The 23,936-nt window shown below is 58.0% G+C and overlaps 1 protein-coding gene and 1 long non-coding RNA gene across 2 annotated transcripts in view; one reads left to right on the top strand and one right to left on the bottom strand.

Annotated features, from left to right (window-relative positions):
• Window positions 1-23,628, top strand: part of COL4A2 (collagen type IV alpha 2 chain) — a 172,433-nt gene extending 148,805 nt beyond the window's left edge. Inside the window, exons 29-47 of the mRNA XM_040487084.1 lie at window positions 240-401; window positions 1,192-1,362; window positions 2,087-2,230; window positions 4,268-4,390; window positions 4,632-4,813; window positions 7,131-7,194; window positions 7,557-7,631; window positions 9,749-9,856; window positions 10,572-10,679; window positions 11,388-11,459; window positions 11,805-11,930; window positions 15,920-16,036; window positions 16,876-17,037; window positions 17,180-17,278; window positions 17,611-17,757; window positions 17,914-18,030; window positions 19,126-19,317; window positions 20,460-20,746; window positions 22,576-23,628. Coding sequence (XP_040343018.1) covers window positions 240-401; window positions 1,192-1,362; window positions 2,087-2,230; window positions 4,268-4,390; window positions 4,632-4,813; window positions 7,131-7,194; window positions 7,557-7,631; window positions 9,749-9,856; window positions 10,572-10,679; window positions 11,388-11,459; window positions 11,805-11,930; window positions 15,920-16,036; window positions 16,876-17,037; window positions 17,180-17,278; window positions 17,611-17,757; window positions 17,914-18,030; window positions 19,126-19,317; window positions 20,460-20,746; window positions 22,576-22,833 — 2,714 coding nt within the window. The 3' untranslated portion in view covers window positions 22,834-23,628. The remainder of the gene's footprint in view (window positions 1-239; window positions 402-1,191; window positions 1,363-2,086; window positions 2,231-4,267; window positions 4,391-4,631; window positions 4,814-7,130; window positions 7,195-7,556; window positions 7,632-9,748; window positions 9,857-10,571; window positions 10,680-11,387; window positions 11,460-11,804; window positions 11,931-15,919; window positions 16,037-16,875; window positions 17,038-17,179; window positions 17,279-17,610; window positions 17,758-17,913; window positions 18,031-19,125; window positions 19,318-20,459; window positions 20,747-22,575) is intronic.
• Window positions 3,965-17,265, bottom strand: LOC121037715 (uncharacterized). Its single transcript, XR_005793939.1, has 3 exons — window positions 17,143-17,265; window positions 10,092-10,097; window positions 3,965-3,976 (listed from the first exon to the last, which is right to left on the bottom strand). It is a non-coding gene; the product is annotated as an uncharacterized LOC121037715 (long non-coding RNA).
• Window positions 23,629-23,936: the final 308 nt, after the last annotated feature.

Here is a 23,936-nt window from a genome sequence, read left to right as displayed (position 1 = left end):
GTTCCCAGGTGTGTTTGTGTGAACAGAGGCCGGAAGGACATACACCAAGCTGTCAGTGGTGGCCCCTGGGGGACAGCCTGAGCTACTGTAATACCCTTGATACTTCTGTGTATTTTCCGGGCTTCTCACGGTCTAGAAAATAATTGCGTCCTGTTTGTATAGAACGAGCCTGAGAGGTATGGCCTGTGTGCAGCGAAGGGTGTGGGGTCGGCCTCACGGGGCTTGTCTGGTGTCCACAGGAAGCCAGGGCATGCCGGGAATGCCGGGCCTGAAGGGCCAGCCGGGCTTCCCAGGACCCTCGGGCCAGCCAGGCCTGCCCGGGCCACCAGGACTGCATGGCTTCCCAGGAGCTCCTGGCCAGGAAGGGCCCTTGGGGCTGCCAGGCGCCCCAGGCCGCGGAGGTAAGGATCCCCTATCCCATGGAGGGGGAGGGGTCTGGCCTCACTTGCACAAGTGAACTGGCCCCACCCTTCCCTGGGGGAGTTCTCAAACTGGGCCCCAAGGACCCTCCCCCCACCCCCGCCCCAGAGCTGCCCCAGATCTGGAAAATACCCACCCTGAGCAGCTGGCCACTCCTTCCCGTGCTTGTCCCCCCCTGTGTGTAGGTCCTGGTCTCTTCTCATGAGGACACCAGTCACATGTGATTAGGGCCCATTTCACTTTAATTAAAGGTGCTACCTTCAGACACACGCACACTCCCCTAACTGGGGGTTAGAATTTCAACATAGGAACTGGTGGGGGAGGGGAGGGGAGGGAGACACAGTTCAGCCCATAACATGTTCCAGAAACAGGACACGCATTGTGCCAAACGAGAGTTCACACAGGCCGAGAGACCTGCCCGTGCTCCGTACCTCGTGTATATTGGGGTTCTGGCTAAGATGTCACTTAGGAAAAACGTGAAATTTCCACTGCAGAATCACCGCTGTTCTCTGAAGGGGGGAAATTATTTGTTTTCTAAAAGTGAGAGAACTGGGGAAGAACAGGAGCTTCCTTGGGGGGAGAGGGGGGCAGGAAGCAAGTGGAGGCCAGAGGCCATCCCCCCCCAGGTCCCCCCACCAAGAGACAGCCCTGGAGGCTGGGGCCCAGGTGGCCCTGGGGGTGGGTGCTGTCCCAGGTGAGGGGTCCGAGAGGCATTTAGCTCTTCCGAGTTCATTCGTGTTTTTCTACTTTCTTTCCTCCTCTGCCTTTCAGGTCTGCCTGGGGACAGAGGGGACCCAGGTGACATAGGCATCCCCGGCCCTGTGGGCATGAAGGGTCTTTCTGGCGACAGAGGTGACCCCGGTTTGTTGGGTGAGAGGGGTCCCCCAGGAGGCCCTGGATTTAAAGGAATGAGTGGAATTCCCGGTGTCCCCGGACCCAAAGGTGAGGATCGGCAGACGGGGCCCTCCCCCAGGCGGGTACCGGGGTGACCGGGACCCAGGATGGCTGCAGGAGAGGCCAGCCCCTCACCAGCCCCCAGGAGGTGTCATACCCGGGAAAGCCGGCCCGTGCTGCCAGGCTGGGTGTGACGGACATGCCCCCAAATGCCCTGTCCTAATTTCCTGAAAGCGAGGGAGCAGACTTGGGGTCTGCGTGGGAGATTTGTGTGGAGGCCCCCGGAGGCTGGTTGCATATCCCGAGGCCGGTTGGCTAATACAAAACCAAAACCAGGAAAGCGCTTGGTCACCAGGGTGGGCTTATTTGTACACAAACCAGTTTTCCTAGAAGGGGAGCCCCTGGCCCTTGACTGTGGGGCCACACAGAGATGTTTGTCCTTCGGTCCTTCGGTCCTTCGCGGTTCCCGTGCTGGCTGCAGTGTTAGCGTCCTCTCCCTGAGGCCCACGGACCTCGGCTACCCCCTGAGGCCCACCAAGGACCTCGGCTGCCTTGTGTCTTTCCTGTGACCATGTACATCTGCCTGATGCCTTGTCCCTGGGGGGCAGTCAGCCAACGGGTGACCTGAGGAATGGGGCCCCGGAAATCCCTAGTTTAGGTCAGGCACCCTACTACCCGAGCCACTCCTCAGGAATGTCTCAGACAAGCAAGATGGAAACACCCCCTGTGTTTCTCCAGGCCTAACCCAGCACTTTTCTCGTTTCCTCTGAAGGCAGTAGAGGTTCACCCGGGATGGACGGTTTCCAAGGCATGGTTGGGCTCAAGGGAAGAGCTGGGCTTCCGGGAAACAAAGGAGAGGCCGGATTTTTTGGAATTCCAGGACTGAAGGGTCTGGCTGGTGAGCCAGGTGTGAAAGGTATGTCCACCTCTCTTAACATTGTCCTGACAAGGTTGGGACCCACTTTTGTGGGGCGTAGTGCTGCTTGGACCGAACCTTCCAGGAGCCCAAAGCTGGGCACAACTAGAAAAGAAGGAGACTGGGGTGCCTGGGTGGCTCAGCCGGTTGAGCATCTGACTTCAGCTCAGGTCATGATCTCGCTGTCCGTGAGTTCGAGCCCCGTGTCAGGCTCTGTCCTGACAGCTCAGGGCCTGGAGCCTGCTTCCGATTCTGTGTCTCCTTCTCTCTCTGCCCCTCCCCTGCTCACACTGTCTCTCTCTGTCTCTCTCTTTCTCAAAACTAAATAAACATTGAAAAAAAGAGAAAAGAGGGGTGCCTGGGTGGCGCAGTCAGTTAAGCGTCCGACTTCAGCCAGGTCACGATCTCGCGGTCCGGGAGTTCGAGCCCCGCATCAGGCTCTGGGCTGATGGCTCAGAGCCTGGAGCCTGCTTCCGATTCTGTGTCTCCCTCTCTCTCTGCCCCTCCCCCGTTCATGTTCTGTCTCTCTCTATCCCAAAAATAAATAAACGTTGGAAAAAAAAATTTTAAAAAAGAGAAAAGAAAAGAAGGAAAACTAACAAAAATCAGAAGGCTTTATCTCTGCCTCAACCCACCAGCAGTATAATAAAGGAAGAATCCCAACCAAAGGAAACTAGCTTGTTTGGTATTCAGCAAAAGTTTTTATGGAGGTATAATTGAATACAACTTTAGTTTCAGGTGCATGGCATAACGATTATTTGTATATACTGTGAAACGGTCACCATGTAAGTCTAGTTAACATCTGTCACCATACATAGTTACAGAATTTTTTTCTTACGGTAAGAACTTTCCAGATCTACGATCTTAGCAACTTTCAGATACGTAGGTCAGTGTTATTGGCCATGGTCACTACATGGCACATCACATCCCCATGGCCTGTATTTTTTACACAAAGGAAACTGTTAAGAACAAAACAGGCAGCCGCATCAAGGATCTCATAATGCGTCATAAGAAACGTCCCACCATGATTATCCCATGATGAGCGTGAGGTCAGGGGAAGCCAGGTGAAAAGCAGAAGACAAATTCTGAAGGAGGCGAGCGCCATTTGGCAAATGGGGACCCAGTGTTCCCGGTGGAGGGACTGTGCCCACGAATTGTACCACAGACGTGAGGCCAGTTCAAACCCCGGTGCGGGGGCATCTCAAGACCCCAAACATGAGGCTCCTTGTTTAGGAAGTGTATTCCAACGAGCCACATTTTCATGACTTTTGCTCAAAAGCCCTTGTTCTGAAAGTGTCATCACGGCTGCTAAACCTGTAATTATAACACCACGTGCTGATGAGAACGTGGGTATCACACGCTGCTGGCGGGAACGCGAGATGCGTGGCCAGTGTGGACAGAAGCTTGACGGTGTCGTGGAAAGATCAACACAGGCACCCAGCACTTCCGTCCCGAGGGAGTGAAAACATGCCTTGTATACGGACGTTCAGAGCAACTTTGTTTATGACAATCAAAAGCAGAAACACCCTGGATACGCGTCGTGGGTAAATGTGGTGTCACATGAATGCTGGCCAGCCGTAGAGAACAAGGGCCTCTCACACGCTCAACGTGCGTAAAACTTGAGGTCATTTTGCCGCACGTGGTCTGCTTCCCTTTACGTGAAACATCCGGAACAGGCGAATCTAGAGACGGAATGTGGATTAGTGGTCCCCCGGGGCTGGGGGTGGGGAGCACTTGGGGTGACTGCTGATGGGCACGGGGTTTCTTTCCAGGGTGATGAAAATGTCCTAAAGTTCGATAGCGGTAGGGGGCGCGGGTCCACACTTGGCTCGCGTGGAGAAGGGGCTGTGGGAGAAGACAGGCGTTTTCCATCAGCCTCGGCGTCTCTCGGAGGCCCCTGCCCGGCTCAGGCCCAGTGGGGGCTGCCAGGGAACGTGCCGCCCCGAGGCTCAGAGCCTCTCGGGACGCGCTTGCCGGGATCGCAGCGGGCGAGTGGCCCAGAGGCCCACGGCGAGACCGCATCCTGTTCCCTCACAGGCAGCCGCGGGGACCCGGGGCCCCCAGGACCACCTCCCATCATCCAGCCAGGAATGAAAGACATCAAAGGGGAGAAAGGAGACGAGGGGCCTATGGGGTTGAAAGGCTACCTGGGCCTAAAAGGTGAGCATCGCCGCCCCTCCCCGCCCACCCCTCTCCGCTTCAGGAGCAGCAGGGTCTACGCCAGATGCCGCTCTGCCCAACACAGGCCTTGCCGTGTCCCAGCCCTGGGCCCCTGACACCTCAGCAAGTGGGCCCGCGGCTTCCCTGCCTCCTGAGTGGCCTCCCTTTCCCGCTTTAGGATCCGCAGCAATGGGAAAGGTTGGGGCGGGTGCTGCCTCCTCACACTCGGGTCTCCCCACAGGTGTCCCGGGGATGCCAGGGATCCCCGGGCTGTCTGGAATCCCCGGCTTGCCAGGGAAGCCGGGCCACATCAAAGGAGTCAAAGGAGACATCGGAGTCCCGGGCGTGCCCGGATTGCCAGGATTCCCCGGCGTGCCCGGCCCCCCCGGAATCATCGGGTTTCCCGGGTTCACAGGAAGTCGGGTGAGTGGCACCTCTTACTTCCCAGCCCCACCTCTGCTCCCAACCAGAGATTTGCCGGGGTGCGAGTGGTCGAGGGACAGCTCCGGAGTTGGGTCCCCGGCTCGGTGTAAGGGGACGCTGCTCACACCAGCCCCAGTGGTGGTTTCAGTGCCTCCCACGCTGCTGGTGGCCTTGGTTGGCAGAGGCGTGGCCTCCGTGCTCTCTCACGGCCCCCTTGGGAAAGCTACACGTGAATGTACAGCCATCAAACTCTACACGTGATCGTGTGTGACATCAGGACGGAGGACCCATTACTGGGTCACGGAGTGGACATCACCCCGGCCTGCCGTTCACTGGCTCCTTCACCCCACGCACGCACTCTGAGTGCTTGCTGGGTGCGGGCGCCGAGTCGGGGTGACACAGACGCACGGTGACCCCGGGCGGGGCTCCCGTCTGTCCACACCTGCCTCCTCGTCTGTGAGGCTCACGACACAGCTACCCTGCGATGTCACTGGCCGGGCGGGGCGTGGTCCGTGTAACGTGGCACAGAGGGGCCCTCGGTCAGTTCTACTTCACGAAATTACCCCTTCAACCTGTTACGGCTAAAGGTACTTTACGCTCACAGTCCTCAGCATGTGATGCACTCATTTCTGGCGCTCACAGTGGGGTTCGCCCATTTTGGGCAGATCGGAAGGCCTGGCCACCCTGTGGTAAACCTCTAGTAACAGCCCAGCTTGGCCTGTGTCTCGCCCACCTTCACATACGCGACGCCATCTGAGTTCTTCGGGTGTCTTCCTTCCGTCACCCGGAACCTGATGGGACCTGTGCAGCAGGTGTGTGCCATTACTCGGGTCACTTAGAAAGGATGTGTGTGTCTATCGAGGGGCCCAGAGGATGGTGTTCCCAGCAGCTTCTTTCCTAACAGCCAAAAACTGGGAGAGCCCAAATGCCGGCCAACAGGTGAGCGGACACGGCGCGTTCCAACCGTGGACGAGCACTCAGTGGTAAACGGGGGAGTGCTGATAAATGCACCGACCCAAGTGACTGTCACAGACTTCACGTCGAACCGAGCAAGCCAGAAACAGAGTACAAAGGATGCGATCCCACGGGTGTAGAAGTCCAGAACCGACCAGACAATGTGACAGAGGTCGGTCAGGGATTAGGGACTAGGAAATGGTGCAAGAGAACCTTCTGGAATGCTGAAAATATTCTGTGTGTCTATCTGGGTGGGACAAGAATACAAGGTCACGGAGCGGTTGAGATGAGTTCACCACACTGGTGTGTGTTACTCCTCAGGACAGGAAGCTTTAAGAAAGGAAAAGAGGGAGGGGGCCCTGGGCGCCTCCATCGGTTCAGCAGCTGACTCTTGGTTTTTGGCTCAGGTCATGATCTTATGGTTGTGGGATGGATCTTATGGGATCGAGCCGCACGTTGGGCTTTGTGCAGACAGCATGGAGCCTTCTTGGGATTATCTCCCTCTGTGCCCCTCCATTCCTCCCCCCCTCAAAAAAGAGTGAATAAACTTAAAAAATAAAGGAAAAGAGATCATCATGTGGACAATGATGCAGCCTCTGGCACAGCGTCCCCACCCCCCACCCAAAGGGGAGCTACTCTCGTGGTCCAGAGACTCAAGTTAGCCATGCTGGGAGAGGTAACCGTGCACAAGTCCCCAATAACGCTGCCATGTAGACCAGAGGATCAGGGTGGACCAGGAGGCCGCCCTCCGTCTGAGGAAGAAGCCCCTGCAGAGAGGAAACCAATGGTTTGCATGGTCACAGAGCCACCCAGACACCACCCCAGGCTCATTATCAGGAATCAGCATCGCTGGAGGGAAGTCTCACGTCTGCAGATGGAGTGCACAGCCGTGCAACCTCCAGAGCAAGCTTGGGAATCCAGCAGCCCAAGTTCATATCCCAGTTCTGCCGTTTACTAGCTGAGTGACCTTGAGAAATTACTTAGCCTCTCTGTGCCTCAACGTCTGTCACATGCAAATTCATCATACCTGCCTCTGAGACAGGACCCAACACGGGTGCCCGTGCACAGCTGAGCAGAGTGTGGGATGCGATCAGCCACGAGTGCCGCCACCACCGTCATGACAGTGACCCACATCATCTACCTACTTGGTGTCAGTAAAGCTTTACCGCTCAGTAAGAACGGGAGAGCAAACCACCTGCTATCATGCAGAAAAACGTGAGGGGGGTGCTACAAAATGGTGACGTAACAAACAGTGAGATGTGGTTTTAGCAAACCAAGTAGCTGGACGCCCTAGCCCTCCTCAATTATAGACTTAATTCATGAACAGCCTCCTGAGATGTTTCCGTGTCTGACTTTGCTCTAGGGCGACAAGGGAGCTCCGGGGAGAGCGGGTCTTTACGGCGAGGTTGGCCCCACAGGTGATTTCGGTGAGTGTTGCCTGGATCATGACCGTAGGGCGTCCACCATCCAGAGCATTCCAGGCGGGTGTGGTGACGAGCCCCGGGGATGCTGGCAGGAATTTTGAAGCAAATTCTTTATCTTAAGAACGTAACACAGGGGCGCCTGGGTGGCTCAGTCGGTTGAGCATCCGACTCTTGGTCTCAGCTCAAGTCTTGACCTTAGGGTCGTGGGTTCAGGCCCTACATTGAGCTCTATGCTGGGCATGAAGCTTACTGAATGAATGAATGAATGAATGAATGAATGAATGAATAGTAACACAACAGAAGTTGCAAAGCTAACCCCCTGCCATTCAGAAGAATGGTTGTCAACCATCCTTTCTGCACATCAGGTGACATTGGAGACACCATAGACCTGCCAGGAAGCCCAGGCCTGAAGGGGGAGCGAGGCATCGCTGGAGCACCAGGTACCTGAGTCGTTCCCGTCTCCCCTCTCGGGACAGCCCTGAGCACTGGGTGTGCCTCACTCCCCAGCTGGCCCGGCCCAATGTGTCTCCACTTGTAGCACCGTGGGTCCCGTTCCAGGGAACGGTTTGAGGTCTCCAAGCCCAATGCGCAAAGAAGAATTTTTAATTCAGTTAAACCTGAAGACGATGTTAAGAAAGCTCTCTCTGTCCCTGAGAGGGACACGGTAGGACACGAAGCAAATGACACAATGGCCAGAGTGTGTGATAGGCAGCGAGGGGTTTGCAGGAGGGCAGCGGGAGTCAGGCGCATGCCCTAAGCAGGGCGACAAGGCCCCCGACGGCACGGGTTGGGGGGAGGGGTGCCTCGCGTGGTACAGTAGCTCACTCCTCCTCTCTGAGTGTCCCTGAGGCCAAGGTCAGCATTCCCACTAGTGGGCGCCGGGGACAGATGCATCCCTTCCGGGGATTTTCTCTCGGGGGACCCCTCACTGCTTTAGCTGCCTGGAGCCCCAAGTTCTCTTAGGGACAGCGTTGGTCGGGGGAAAGCGTCTGTCCATGTGACTGGGGCATTCAGGCCACGTGGAGCCAGAGACGGTCCATGCCTCCCGGCTGCTCTGGGCTCACTGCACATCTATCATTGGTTTCACGGTGGCTTTCCACCCAGCCACACAGGCACCCTGGACTGCCTATATCTCCCCTTCTACAGAATTTTGGACAATTTGGTTTATAAAAGCAGGAACATGAGACCATCTTTGCTCCATGGTCACTAACAATGACCTCATTTATTCACCTGAAAATATGTCGGGGAAAAGAGGCTGTCCCCACCAAGAACTCCGGCTGTCACCCCTCAACCGTGTAGGTGACTTAGCTGTGGGCCCAGGAAGTAGGGCTGTGTCTCAGGACGTCAGTCCCAGGCACAGAGGGGCCATGACACATGTATCAGGCGACCGTGGGGTCCATCTCCCTCGGACCAATGAGGGCCGCCTGAGAGGTCAGCAGCAGAGGGGGCGGCCGGAGGAGCCCTGGTCAGACTGGCTCCTACGCAGTAGGGGCCTCAGGGGACTGGGGGGGGGGCAGGGGTGGGGGGGAACGGGGCTCAGGCTGGCGTCCCCGGGATGAAGGTACACGGGACTGTCTGCAGGGAGAGCATGCGGCTGGTTGGGGTTTGGAGAGGATTCTTAAAACACTAGAATAACTGATAGAAAGAAGCAGAACTTCTCAGGTGGCTCTGCTTCAAGACCACACAAACGTTAACAGTACCTTTTATGAGCAACTCAGAATTGAGGAGACCCTGGACGAAAGTGGTTATGTGGGATGTAAGTTGATCCGAAGTTTTCAAAATCCTCCAGCGTGCCAGAAAACACCGCAAACGTTTGACCCGGAATACTGTCACTGGCGAAGGCAGGGTTTCTAAGTCTGCCTGATGGCCATGGCGGAGTCTCCTGACGTGCTAGTTGAAGATGCAGATTACAGCCTGCCCTGGCCTGCTAAGCCATCCCTGAGACAGACGCTCACACATGTATGACCGATTCCCCAGCTGTCCCCGACACACCACACGTGAAAAACCACTCCGATAGGGGCCCTAGGTGGTGATCTTGGCGAGGTGCTCAAAACACAGTGGCCTAGAACATCCACAAGAAGTATCTCATGGTCTCCAGGGGCCAGGAATTCAGGAGCGCAGTGGTTCTGACCCCGGGCTGGTCTGGGACGGGAGGGCCCATCTCCAAGATGGCACCCGAGAGCAGCTGTTGGCGGGAGGCCTCAGCCCCTCACCACGTGGGCCTCTCCCCGAGCAGCTTGGGTGTCCTCTCCAGAGCCAGCCACCCAAAGAGGTGACAAAGTGAAAACAGGGATGCATGACACATTCTATGGCCGATGAAGTAACACAGTGACCTGGGGTGACCCACGTCGGCCCCATCCATGCCCAAGGGCGTGAATACTAGGACGTGGGGCCACTGAATTAGGTAAAACAGGAGTCAGGGAAGGAACATGTTGAGATAAGGAGCCATTCACAGCAGAAGCAGCCATGTGAAATGACAGCATCCCTTACCTGGCGTCCCCTTAAGCCCCAGGGAGGCAGTGTCTGCTTGGCTCCAATCAGAACTCTGTGCTTACAGGTCTAAAGGGATTCTTTGGGGAAAAAGGAACGGAGGGTGAAGTCGGCTTCCCCGGGATAACAGGCGTGCCAGGCGTCCAAGGCCCTCCAGGACCTAAAGGGCAAGCAGGTACGATCTCTTGCTGTCACGCAGCCTCCCCACGTGTGCCCTCCCCCCACAGCTGGGCCTCCAAACCTCAGGACCCCAGGACAGAGGTGGCCGGTGTGCCTGTGTCCTAGTCTGCCACAATCACACCGCGCCCCAGGAAGCTGGCCCTTGCGTGTTACCTGTGACCCAGCTCTGCCTTAGCTCGTGGAGAGGACCAGGCGGCCAGCCGCGGGGACATGCACAGGAACTGACGCACGAGTTCCTATGGCTGGTGTCTCCCTGTGAACGCAGGCTCAGTTCTGGTCACAGCACCCCTTCTGTGCATCCGAATATGCAGAAACATGTTTGCAGATCCCGAGTTAGCTTGGAAAGCAGACAGGGGGGCTACTTCCCCGCTTTTTCCTTGTTGCTGCTTTTGTTTTGTTGTTGCCTTGCTTTGCGTGGGACCTGGGAATCCTGAGGCTGATCCTTCAGGGTTTCCTGGGTTCCCTCCGGACTCCCACGCAGATGGCAAGATAATACTAGGAGAACACAGGCCGCTCTCTCTTTGGCAAAGCTGAGCTACCCGCCCTCAGCCCGTACGTGGGGCACGTTTCCAGCTGGAAGGAAGGCTCTTCCTTTCCCACAAAGGCCCTCCTCCTCCAGGCAGAACCGAGCTACAGACCAGGGAGGCCCTGGGGTTCCTGGATGCTCCTGGGGGTTCCAGTCCCACTTAACGGTGTGTTTATACCCCCAGGCTTCCCAGGACTGACAGGGCTGCAGGGGCCGCAGGGAGAACCAGGGCGGGCAGGAGCGCCCGGTGACAAAGGAGACTATGGCTGGCCGGGGATCCCAGGCTCACCAGGTGAGAGCGTCTCTCCCTCTGCAGACACGAGCACCAACTCAGCGCCAGGCCTGCAGGTTGGGGAGGGGCACTGGGAGCCAGGTTGGTCTCTCTCTGGTCGGCTCACAGCAATGCAGAGGTGGGACAGAGGGACAGAAGCCAGTGTCCCCGCTGTCCTGTCCAGGGCTCCAGCTGTGGCTGAGCCAGGTCTGGCCGAGCTCTTGGCGGGAGCTGGGGGGTTACCCAGGCCCTCAGGAGCTGTCTTTCCCAGCATTAAGGGGCCACCCCCACCCACACTCACTCCCCATATCCCAGGAAGAATCGCGCTCATTGGCCCTCAGCCTTACATGTCCTACTTAGAAAAGTTTATGCTCAGGAATCCAGAGGGAATGGAATAATGCTAGAGCCTTGGTTCTGAGCACAGCTTGTACAAACCACATATGTACAGTGACTCAAGCATCAGGAGAAACGCCGCACTTCGTCCAGCTCCCTTACGGCCATAACGAGCCTGTAAAAAGATTCCTTGAAAACAATCTAAGTTAAATGGTTCTCCTGGGTGACACGAAAGTGATGTGCAAGTCACAGTGTGCAGAACTGCTTGCTGTTTGCCGGGCTTTTGAGTGAACCAGATGGATGACTGTATAACAGCAAACAAAACCAGGTGTGAATTGCTTCAAGAGTTTCTTTGCTCTCCTGTGCATGAAATAACCGTGAGTGAAACCCACACAGGTTTTCCGGGCATCCGAGGCATCAGCGGACTCCACGGCTTGCCGGGCACCAAAGGTTTTCCAGGATCCCCAGGTATTTAATCCTGCCCCAGCCACGTGACCACACCCAGTGGTGGGGGGCAGGGGCTAGTGGGGGACGTCCTGGACCTGGGGTTTCAGGGAGCAGGATGGCTCCGTGCGGGCTGTGCGGCCCTCCCGGAGGCCACCTGGGCTCCCCCGTGGTGCTGCAGACTGAGAGAGGTTCCAACTACAATCACATCCGGGACACTGAGGCCTCACGGCCAGCTGGGATCTCCACGGCCAGCCTCTGGTTCCATCCCCGAGTCTTGGTGCTCGGCATCACCAGTCTTTTGCCTCCGAAGATCAGCCTGCCATGGCTGAGGATGCTAATGTCACCGCTGTGTTAACCCTGCCGCAGGTGTGGACGCCCATGGAGACCCCGGCTTTCCCGGTCCCGCTGGGGACAGGGGTGACCCAGGAGAGGCCAACACCCGCCCAGGCCCTGTCGGAGCCCCAGGACAGAAAGGGGAGCGAGGAAATCCAGGTGAGGCCAAGGACCAGCCAGCGGCACCAGACCTGGGGTGTCTGTGAGTCCGAGAGATGGATGTGGAAAGGTCCCTAGAAAGTGCCAGTTGCTTTGCAGACAATTTCTTGCTGCAGAACCCCTTGGCCAGCCCTCCACCCTTATACTCTTAGAATCCATCAGGGGTTAGTGAGTGACCACCCTCTCTGGTGGGAAGGACACGTTCCCACCTGTAGGGACCACACTCTGTCCCCTGCCCCATGTCCCCGGGGCACCTGCACAGTGGTTACCCATCACAAGCTCTCAGTGTCAGACGTAAACACAAGCATTACAGTCACCGAGCTGAACCCCGCAGGCAGGTCTGGCCTATGGTAGGAGCCAACCAGGGAAAGGTGTCTCACCTGCTGAGAAAGGGCCCCACTCCCACCCAAGCCCCCGGCACACGTGCTTAAGTCTGACCTGAGGTGGGAAACGTTTCCAGATGGAAGTCCGATCAGTATCCAGGGGCAGAGCGTGTTGAAAGTATTACAGTGTCATTGAGCGTTTGCTTACTGACGATCCGCGGCCACCAGCACACCCAGCACATGGGCGCAGGCCTGTCACACGGTGGCCCAGGGCGTGCTTCGGTCAGGATACTCTAGTAAGCTAGAGCCAGCAGCCCCATAGAGTAGTCAGTACCCAAGGAAGGCAGCGACTCGATCCCCCACGGAGGGCAGCAGGTGTCCAGAGGCTCACCGCCCACATCGCCTGATTCTCCAAGGTCTGTCACGACCCCTCTTTCAAATAGCTGGAAACCGCAGAATTCCCTGATATCTGAGCTCCACAGCATTGATCTGAAGGCAAGAGAATGAGGAGAGGCTCAGCCAGCCGGCGCCTTAGTATGAGCCCTGAGAGGCTGCACGGTGCTCACGCAGCCTCAGTCGGGGTCTGTTGACCGGCACATTCCCCGCTCGGGGGTAAGGGTCGGTCCACCGGCACAAGCCTCCTTAGAGCCCCCCGGGGAGCTGGCAGTGCCTGTGACTTTGAAGTCAGATGCCTGCATGTGTGTTCTCATTCTGCCTCTCACTTGGTGCAACCTTGCACATGGCTTTGCTTATAAAACGAAGGTAGAAGCCCACCTTCTGGGTATCGAGGGGATGCGGTGAGATAATACAGGTGAGGCTCTTACACATAGAGGCCCAGAAAGCTCGCCGGCTTCTCTACAAGGCCTCCAATTAGCATTTTTTCAGAGTCCTGCTCGTAAGAGGAGCTGCCCTCTGAAAGGGGCGGGGGAACGCAGCCCGGGATATGGAGGTGAGGCCAGGCCCAGGGGACAGAGGGAAGCAAGAGGCACAGACAGTGCTCACAAGACTTCAGCTGCGCCCTGTGTCCTGAGGCACACCGACTGGTGCGCACGGCACACTGTTCAGGCTCAGAAACGGGCAACAAGGGATAGGTTACGGTTCCCGGCAGGACAGAAATCACCTCTCTTACTCCCCTGTTTATACCTCGGCGAGATGCCTGCCGCAGAGTCAGTGTTCACGGACATTCGTTGGTGCAGAATGTTGTGAAACTCTTTGTGACCGCCACAAAGTCGAAAGACTCCGCCACCCTGCCCCACGATCCCATCGCACGTTTAACTGTGCGCCATCTGTTTCCCAGAATTCTTGAACCTACAGCGTAGCCCCCCGCACTCCATCAGAGGGACCCAGAACATGCGGGCTCCCACATGGCCCTGAGGCCTCGCAGCTCTCTGTAAAGCAGCTGTCCCCTACGAGGGCCTCGTCCCGCATCAGAATCACGGCAGCCCAACGAGCTGGTGGTTTCCAAGCAGACTCCGGGCTCTGCCCACTGGGCCACAGCCTCTGGCCGTCGTGAGGGAGGGAGACTTTCCACGGAGACATCCCCAGGCAGGCCGGTGAGGATACACTGTCCCCCGAGGATGGCGGGTGACCGTGAGTCATCATTGTCCCTCCCGTGGCCCTCACCTCAGGCCAGAAGTGCAGATTTGCAGCCGAGGCCCCTCCTGCCGCTGATGTGGGGCTCAATTCATGGTTTGCCTGTGCAGGACGGGTTTTCATCAAACCTCCATCAGTCGGGGGTTTCTTTCAACACTTAGGAAGATCCATGGGCGCCAAGGAGGGAACGGGCTTGTGTTGACCCTGATTCCAGCAAACTGAGCCTGGGTCACTCAGAGTGTCGTTAACAGAGGCCCAGTCACTGCGGTTTGTTGTGAGAATCTGGCCGCTCTGGATCTTCCGACTCAAGAGTTTCTGCCATTATCCACTGACACTCGCCGCCTGTTTCGGTCACTTTGTGACAATAGTTAGACACAGCTCAGTTGGTGTCGTTTTCTGTCAAACTACAGACGGCAGCTGGCTGGTCCCCACAGGCCTCGTAAACCCGCTTGCCCATTGCCTGTAATTGAGACAAAGACGACACCTTTCTCAGTGTTCCCCCTGGCGCGTTTCTCCGTCCGCTGTGCAGAGGCACACGCCGTGACGGGTATCGGAGCCGCGGTGTGGCTGAGGACCAGCCAGGAGGCTGCGTGGGGGGCATAGGAGGCGGCCGCTGGCCCCTCGGTCACGCGGATTTGCCCCGTGCTGCCCAGCTCACCGTCCGCCCTGGAGGAGACATGACGGTCCTGGGACACCCGGATGCCTCTCTGCACCTCCAGACTGTGGGAGAAAGCAAACACCAGTCTGGCAATTAGGAGAGAAACTGACCACCTCCCCACTGGCAGCGCCCACGCCCGCCGAGCGCGGACGGGCACCTGTGACCGTCGTGCGGGCCGACACGTGGGACCAGGGGGCTCCCACAGATCTGCTCGCATGGGGACTGTCCTCCACGGTCTGTCCTCTGCCAGTGCCTGAGGCCGGTCCTGTCCCATGCCGCAGTTCTGTTCTGCAAAGCAAATACCAAGTGAGAGATTCTGAACCAGGGACTCTCATGGAAATGCAGAGTCAGGCTCCTGACAGCCCCTGGTCACACGTTCACCGACTGACCTACACGTGACCTTTTGCTCTCATGTGTTTCTGTTGAAAGACACCTTACTTGATGTGTGTTGTTGATAACGTTGACGTGGACCTCGCGGCCACCGGCTCGGTCTCTTGCCCGAAGGAAGCCCCTGTGACACACGTGTCCTCCGTGAGCACGATCGGGGAGGAGGGGGGACAATTTAACAGTGAAATCCCCAATAAGAAGCCCAGAAACGTAAAAACCACAGCACTAAACAGACACAGGAAGAATCCTTGTTGACACTTGGAGCTGAAACGAGGACATCGGCAGACACGCAAGGGTCTGCCTCTTCTGCTTGTCCGGGAGGGACGCCGGCACTGAGAGCGCATCGCCAATAAACCCCGCCGAGTACGCGGATCGGCGAGCGCAGAACCCGCGAGCGGCGAGGACGGCTGTGCAAAGCTGGGACCCAGGCTACCGAAGGGAGGGCGACAGGGCAGACTGGGAGCGTCCGTGTGGTCCTTCTGGACCAACAAGAGTGCTAGCCACACCCGGAACCTTCCATCCCAACCCAAGTGCTAGCCAGCAACAGAGCCAGCCTTCCAGGGCCCAGGGGCCGTCCTCAAGTACCACAGCCACGTCGGCTGAGCAAGATCCGTGGGACCCTCCAGGCAGCAGGAGGGGCCGGTGGCTTCCCCACGCCTGCAGTGTGGCACGGTCCCCACCTCCCCTCACTGCCCTTCCTTGGCGGCTCTGCTCCTGGACAGGAGGGGAAACGATAGATTGAAAAGTTGGACGGTGGGGCGCCTGGGTGGCGCAGTCGGTTAAGCGTCCGGCTTCAGCCAGGTCACGATCTCGCGGTCCGTGAGTTCGAGCCCCGCGTCGGGCTCTGGGCTGATGGCTCGGAGCCTGGAGCCTGTTTCCGATTCTGTGTCTCCCTCTCTCTCTGCCCCTCGCCCGTTCATGCTCTGTCTCTCTCTGTCCCAAAAATAAATAAAAACGTTGGAAAAAAAAAAAAAAAAGAAAAGTTGGACGGTGATGGCAAAACTGACTTCTTCTGTTTCTCTCCGAAGGGGAACGAGGCCCAGTCGGGAGTCCGGGACTGCAGGGATTTCCAGGAATCACCCCACCTTCCAACATCTCCGGGTCACCTGGTGACAAAGGGGCGCCGGGCATATTTGGCCCAGAAGGTAGGCAGGACTCCTGTTTCTGTGTGTTGCAATCTGTGGGGCAGGACCCGGCAGTGACCGGATTACTGTAGGGATGGGACAGACTCTCACTGCCACCTTGAGGGACATTGTGCAAAGGGAAATGGGCCACACGCGCACGGAGGGACGAGCACTGTGTGATGCCACTGGTAACGAGTCCCCAGAGCATTCAGATCCAGGGACGGAAGGGAGAATGGGGGGAGCCGGGGCTGGAGGAGGCGACGGAGAGTGGCAGGTGAATGGGGGCAGAGCCCCGCTTCCGGAAGATGAGAAGGTCTGAGGTGGACCTTCTGGTGTGGCGATGGCCACACAGGTCCTTCAGTGCCCTGAAGTACAGGTGTACTCAGTGCCCCTGAACCACACACTTAGAAATGGTTGAAATGGGGGCGCCTGGGTGGCTCAGTTGGCTAAGCGTCCGACTTCAGCTCAGGTCCTGATCTCACAGTTCATGGGTTCGAGCCCCGCGTCGGGCTCTGTGCTGACAGCTCAGAGCCTGGAGCCTGCTTCGGATTCTGTCTCTCTCTCTCTGTCTCCGCCTCTCTCTCTCTCTCTCTCTCTCTCTCTCTCTCTCTCTCTCAAAAATAAGCATTAAAAATTTTTTTAATTAAAAAAAATAAATGGTTAAAATGGTAAGGTTTACGTTATGTATATTCTACCACAATGAAGAAAACTCGTCCAGTGTTAGACATGCCAAAGACGCCCCCAGACAGGGGACTCGACACCTGGCCCCCCGGGCACGTCCTGCAACACATGCCAGTGCCGGTTGGCCGTGCCCGCGCCCTCCTCCTGTGTAACGTCTTTCTGGTGACGCATGTCGACAGGTTATCGAGGGCCCCCGGGGCCACCTGGACCTGCTGCTCTCCCTGGAAGGAAAGGAGACGAGGGCAACCCAGGAGCCCCAGGAAACCCCGGGACCAAAGGGTGGGGCGGGGATCCCGGGCCCCAGGGCCGGCCTGGCGTGTTCGGGCTCCCAGGAGAAAAAGGTAACGGTGCCCACGGAGGGAGGGCTCCTCTTGTCTCCTCTTGCCGGGGAGGCTGGCGGCACCAGTCAGGGCAGGGGGCGGGGGGCAGGGCTGGAGCCCCCACACAGACATGTGAGTCCTCTGTGCCCTGCTTGTCTTGAAGGACCCAGAGGGGAGCCAGGACTCATGGGAAACACAGGAGCCACAGGGAGTGTGGGCGACCCAGGCCCCAAGGGGCCCAAAGGAGACAGGGGACTCCCAGGTGAGTGGCCTTCGCACACGCACACAGCCAGCATCTCAGGTGGGCAGCCCCAGGGCGATCCCTGGCCCTCCGGGCTGGGGGACCCCTCCGAGGCCTCCCTCTGAAGTGCCACGCTGGGACCCTCTGTGGCTCCCGCCGTGACTGGGTGACTGACAGCCGCCGGTGAAGGGAAGGCCCTTAGCGACCTCGCAGACGGGTTATTCTCTAGATGGCAAGATGGTTCCAGAAAGCTCCAAGATTGGGTTCAACGGATGAAAACAATGGAATACAGATCATTGCAAGGAAGCCAGGGGGCGCCCCTGTGTCAACTGGCCTTTCTTTGCCCTTTCCAGGTGCCCCCGGTTCTGTGGGATCCCCTGGGATTGTGGGAATCCCCCAGAAGATCACCGTCCAGCCAGGGCCAGTGGGTCCACACGGAAGGAGAGGCCCCCCAGGGGCACAGGGAGAGATGGGGCCCCAGGGCCCCCCAGGAGAGCCAGGTAGGAGCCCTGCCGGAGAGCCGCCAGGGAAACGCCTTTTCCTGCTCGCGTTCTTCTCGCTTGGGTTTCCTCCCCGGGAAGCCTGTGTTGAGCATCAGTGACACTGAGCACGGTCACGCCTTCCATGGTGCTCACACCCGTTTCGTGGCTGTGCAGGTTTCCGTGGGGCTCCAGGGAAGGCAGGGCCCCAGGGAAGAGGTGGCATTTCTGCTGTTCCCGGATTCCGAGGAGACCAGGGGCCCATGGGACAGCAGGGGCCCATTGGCCAGGAAGGTGAGTGACAGACAGAAAGGGGGCAGAGGGCAGGGGGTTTCTTCCAGGTCCACTGAGGGTCTGACCAGTGTCCTGTGGTGCGTGGGGAGGGATGAGCCAGCACCCAGACGAGCAGAAAGACGCTGCCCCTCACCCAGGCTGTGGCGCTCGGTAACAACACCTGTGCCCATGAGGGCACCCGGTCCAGAGTCCCCAGACAGGCCGGCCCCCTTGCTTCCACTGACACATCCTCAGGAAGGAGGCAATCAACGCGCTTCGAGAAACGGGCTTTGTAATGATCTCAGAGGTCTGGGCCAGTGAGCTGAAGGAAAGCAATTGTGTTAGTGGCAGCCATCGTAAAGTCTGGTGTCACTGATTTCTTAAAATGCTCTGTACGTACGCAGGGCGGGATAGGCCAGAAATACCAGCAATTTGTGCACAAAGAAGTAGATTTGTTTCAGTCCCCTCTGAGTTCACTCGGAAACAGTGGCAGGAGTGAGTCACATTCAACTGGGGTGCACGACCGGTGTCCCCATCACAGGAGCGTGCAGTCCGCTGTCCTCCGCACGGACCCACCCACGGCCAGGAGGTTGCGGGCTCCGTGGGGGATGTATGTCCAGGGACACACGTGGGCAGAGGGCAGTCATCCAGGCTGGGAGACCAAGCAGCAGAGGTGGAGGGGACGTCCCGTGAGGAACGTGAGGACAAGTGGAAGTGTCCCTTGGGGGGAGGGGCGGGGAGCAAGGCAGGATCAGCACGGACAGCTGATTCCCAGTGTTTGAAGGGTCATCTTGTTGGAGGCACAGTAGATGTTCCGCTATGCTCCAGGGGCGGACTCGAGCCCTGGGTGGGTATCGTGGGAGGCAGAGTTCTAACCCAGACATGCCCAGCCACGGGGCTCTTGGGACAGAGGAGGCCCGTTTGTTGGGTGGGGGTGAGCCACAGTCCTCTGGGCCCTTCGACTGGCTCCGCACCTGCCCCTCGTTCAGGGCCCTGGCAGGTCCTCCAAGGGGCACAGCCAGTGAGGGCCAGGCTTCAGGCAGAAAGCGGGCAGCAGCCGCAGAGGCCAAGGTCTGCACAGCAGCTGAAAGGCGGCCACTCTCTCCCGGGTTCTAGGGGAGCCAGGCCGCCCGGGGACCCCCGGCCTGCCCGGCATGCCCGGCCGCAGCGTCAGCATCGGCTACCTCCTGGTGAAGCACAGTCAGACGGACCAGGAGCCCATGTGCCCCGTGGGCATGAACAAGCTCTGGAGTGGGTACAGCCTGCTGTACTTCGAAGGCCAGGAGAAGGCGCACAACCAGGACCTGGGTAGGTACCGCCCGGCCAGCCCCGGCCAGTTCGGCTCCTGGTCAGCGTCGGCAGCTCTTGGCTGGACGGGCTCCTGCCGATCGAGGGCACTAGGCCCATCCACATCCCTGCGCTTCCAGAAGAGATGAAAATGGCCTTTGAGACCTCCAAAGCTCAGGTCAGGACCACAGAGGCTGCGGCCTGCACAGGCTCAGGGGTGGCCCCGCCTGCCCTGGAGGCCACTAGAAGCTTCACCCCCAGCTTGGCTTTTCGCCGCAGGCTCTGTAAACGGTCAGGCTGGGGCCGTGAGGGGCGGAGGGTCACACAGGGCCCCCAGGAGAACAGATGCGCGTTCAAGTAAGCCTGGTTGCCAAAAGGAATTGAAAGGACTTAAAAGCACACAGGAAGTGCAGCGAGCACACGTGAAAAGTGGGGGAGGGGCAGGGGTGCCTCCGTCCGAGGGGCCTGTGGTAGGGACAGGGGTGGAGAGTCCCTCAATCCAACCCCGACGCTGTGTGCACATTCCCGTCTACAGGTTCCACTTCCGAAATAAGTTTAACAGAACACAAAGAGGGACAAACGCACAGGGCCAGGGCCTAAAACGCAGAGCCGGGAGCAGGGCCTAGGCGGTGGGGCCCGCGCTGGGCAGGCTTGGTGGCAGGTGCCCACATGTTGTCCCCAAGCCCAGTAGGCAGCCCATGTGAGCAGGGAAGACTGTGCAGCTCTAATTCATCCTCTCTGCCCAGAGATAAAGGCAACCTTTGTACCCAGGAGCAGGGGAGTGTTTGGGGTTCGTATGGCCGGAGTTCCTTCGGGGAGGGTCCCTCAGGGTGCAGGAAGCCAGGCCCTTATCTTGGGTCCCATCAGGGGTTTCTCGGGGCTGGTCTTGAAGACCCCCAAACAACATAGGCCTCAGCCAGGTGCTAGTTCATGAAGACCCCACTCCATCCAGGGATGTGTGTGAAAACTTCTAGAAGGGCAAGGCTGAAATGGCAGGGTAGACTCCAAAAAAAGGAATTGGAAACCGCTAGCTCAGTCCCCTGTGCAGATCTGAGCCCTGCCGGGTAGCTGGTGGGCAGGTCCGTGACGTGGGGCCTCTGGGACCTGGCCCGGCCTGGAGGGGCATCTTCCCAGCCACACTCAGCTGCGACCTCTTTCCACAGGGCTGGCGGGCTCCTGCCTGGCTCGGTTCAGCACCATGCCCTTTCTGTACTGCAACCCGGGTGACGTGTGCTACTACGCCAGCCGCAACGACAAGTCCTACTGGCTCTCCACCACGGCCCCGCTGCCCATGATGCCGGTAGCGGAGGACGAAATCAAGCCCTACATCAGCCGCTGTTCCGTGTGTGAGGCCCCAGCTGTCGCCATAGCGGTACACAGTCAAGATGTCTCCATCCCCCACTGCCCAGCTGGATGGCGGAGTCTGTGGATTGGATATTCTTTCCTCATGGTATGTGGTACTTGCCTGCTTTCTCTGTCTGAGCATGGAACTGGGTGGAAATCTAGTTCCTCTCCCCAACACACCCTGCCTCTGGAAGAATAATCACACGGGACAGTTGTTCAGGTTGCACACTGCACAAGGGCATCTGGCCTAGGGGATGCGAGCTGGAATACAGCCTGCACTTTGGACTAAGCACTTTGCGAACTGAGCCATGTCAGGCATGGGCTGCCCCACCCACAGGGGCCCGTGAATTTGCCATCAGGCCACTGTACGGGCTGCAATTAGGATAAACTGGGCCACCATGATAGCAACCCTTACGGTTTTCCTGCTTACTCCACCACTGTAGGGAGAAAGGAGAGGCCAGTGACGACAGTAGGCCTTGTGTTTATATTCGTTATAACTACCATAAGTCATAAATCATATAAATAATATAACATGTAAACGATAGGAAAAGGTAAGTATTCATATCTTAATATTTTTAGAGGTATCATTGCTGCAATAATTCGAAGCACAGAATACTAAGTTCTGTGCAAAGACAGGCACCTCCCTACTTTTCAAGAAGCTGATCACGGCCACATAAGGTGACTTTTGAGGACAGAACAACCCTGTGTGGTTACACGTGCCATCGGGGTGCGTCTGTGTGCATGTGTGTGTGTGTGTGTGTGTGTGTGCGCGCGCGCGCGTGCGGACTAAAGTCAGAGCCCTTGCCGGCCAGGCTGTTCCCAGCTCTGAGGCTTCCCGCAGGGTGCTTCCTCCTGACCCTGGCCCGACAGCTCCCTCGAGGTGTCCTTCCAGGGCGGGGCCCTCCCAGGCCGGCCTCTGTTCCTTCACGCCAAGTGGGGCCTGAGGCTCGTTCCCACACCAAACGGACTGTGGGGCTCTGGGCTGGGGGGGCTCCTGCATTCTGTGAGCACAAGCCTTTTTCAAAGCTTCTTGTGCTTGTGGCTTTGTTTAAAGAGGTTGACCCGAGTTACCTGCCCAGGACGCCCCAGAACAGCCTCCTTTTTTTCCCTCACACTGTGGCTGAGACACATCCCTGTCCCACAAGCCAGAGGGACAGTGTGTGTCCCACCAAGCCTGGCGGCCCATTTCTCTATGAGCTTCGGGCCCCCGTGGTCCCGTGCGTCTTAACAAGAGCTGCCGCACTTATGACACCACGTGAAAGTAGCAGGGGACAGAAGTGAAGACGAGGTCCCCTCTGACGCTTCCCGCCTCCCGGCCAGCAGCCACACGGTCCTCTCAGGTGACCAGCTGCCTAATTAACAACCCTCTGATTGAAAAAACAATCATTACACAAGTAGTACCTGTTGGTTATCGAGACACCAGCAAGTGGAGATTTCCAGAACCACTCCCAGTCTCTCTCCAGAAGAGCAAGCAAGGAGGAGCTGTCGAGGCCACTTTCTTTCTGCCTTATTTTTTACCTTACCAGCCTCACGTGTGCCCTGCATGTTGACTTTAGTTTTCCTTTGAAAAAAGAAAAAAAAAAAAAAAACAGTTCACACGTTGGCATCTGTCCTGCCAGGTGAACACACTTCATCCTTTGAATAGATGATTCGGGAGACGGTGTTTTTCCCCAAGACGAGTCAGCCGCGTGTGCCGGTTATAACCTGCTTCTGCTCTGGGCTTCCCTTAAGCTCAGACAGTGCGCGTGGGCTCACGTCCCTGTCCCTGCACCGTGCCTGGTGCGTGGGCCACCCTGGTTTATTGCAGGCGGTCTGTATTGAAAGCGCAAACTCCGGGGGGTGTTCAGCTGGTGGGGGGGGGACGGTGCATCAAAGAGCCCGGGCCGTCCCCCTGCGGGCGCGCTCACAAGCCCTGCCCCATCTCCCTCTGTGCAGCACACGGCGGCCGGCGACGAAGGCGGTGGCCAGTCGCTGGTGTCTCCGGGCAGCTGCCTGGAGGACTTCCGCGCGACGCCCTTCATCGAGTGCAACGGGGGCCGTGGCACCTGCCACTACTACGCCAACAAGTACAGCTTCTGGCTCACCACCATCCCCGAGCGCAGTTTCCAGGGCTCGCCGTCCGCCGACACCCTCAAGGCGGGGCTCATCCGCACGCACATCAGCCGCTGCCAGGTGTGCATGAAGAACCTGTGACGTGCGGGGGGCCGCGCCCCGCACGCGCTTCTCGGGGGGCTACGCTCGGCCGGGGGGGCCACCTTGGTGCTCACTCTTAACTTATTACCTCACACGCCGCCCCCAAAACCGATCTCATCCTCTCTTTCAAACTGACGGAAAGGCTGCCAAAGGAATTGAGCGCCAGCGCTCACACCAAACAGCCCGTGGGCACCCGCAGGGGCTTCGGCACTGGCGACACCTGCCTCCCAACAGAACGGTCACCCGCCCGAGCGCCCCCATCAGGCCGTGCCACAGTGCTCTGCACTAGGTGTAGCTGATGTCTCCACACGTGCCCTTAGAGTCACTGCGCTTCCAGACCCCGCAGACGACCCGCATTGTTGAACCCGCCTAATGGGGTGGTGTCGATAAGCGAAGCGTGTCACCAAGGGCTCCTGAACCCCTCTTGCGGCTCCCACCTGCGGGTATCCGGGCCTCCATGCTGGCGGCTCTGTTTCCTCCCAAAGACCCAGGATGTGCCTCTTAACCCCTCAGGAAGGCCAGGTGTGCCTTTTAAGACTTTGATGGTCCCACATGAGCTCTCTTCTTTCCCCCCCCACCCCCCCCGGCCGCGTCTTCACAGACCATCGGGAGACCTCTTAGCCACCTGTTGTCAGCCACGCCATGTGGCACACTGTAGTCAGAAGTGATGTGTCTACTGCCCCAGGTGGCCCCGGGGACTTCCCCTCCATTCTTGGTGACTCATACTCCTATGACATATCTAACCTCTGTAACAAACACACAATAAAAGTTGGTTTTGAGCTTTTTATACCCCAAGGTGTTGACGGCCTTCATTCTCCCACATCTGTCAAGCACAGTTTGCTGCACGAACCCCACACACCCGCCACGCCCCTCCCCGGGTCTGTGGTGTGGCTTGTCAGGGAGGTGTTTGTGTTTGCAGTGTGTTAGGGCCCACAGGAAACACCCCAGCCACGATTCACGGGGCTCAAGAGAACGGGCGCCTCACAAACACACTTCCCAAGTCATCTGGTTAGTTCTTTTTTTTTTTTTTTTTAATTTTTTTTCAACGTTTATTTATTTTGGGGACAGAGAGAGACAGAGCATGAACGGGGGAGGGGCAGAGA

The sequence above is a fragment of the Herpailurus yagouaroundi genome, unplaced genomic scaffold (assembly GCF_014898765.1).
Source record: "Herpailurus yagouaroundi ecotype Mexico unplaced genomic scaffold, PumYag 164, whole genome shotgun sequence".
NCBI lineage: Eukaryota > Metazoa > Chordata > Mammalia > Carnivora > Felidae > Herpailurus > Herpailurus yagouaroundi.
Note: the sequence above shows the minus strand (reverse complement) of the source record. Positions and strands in the feature narration are given on the sequence as shown.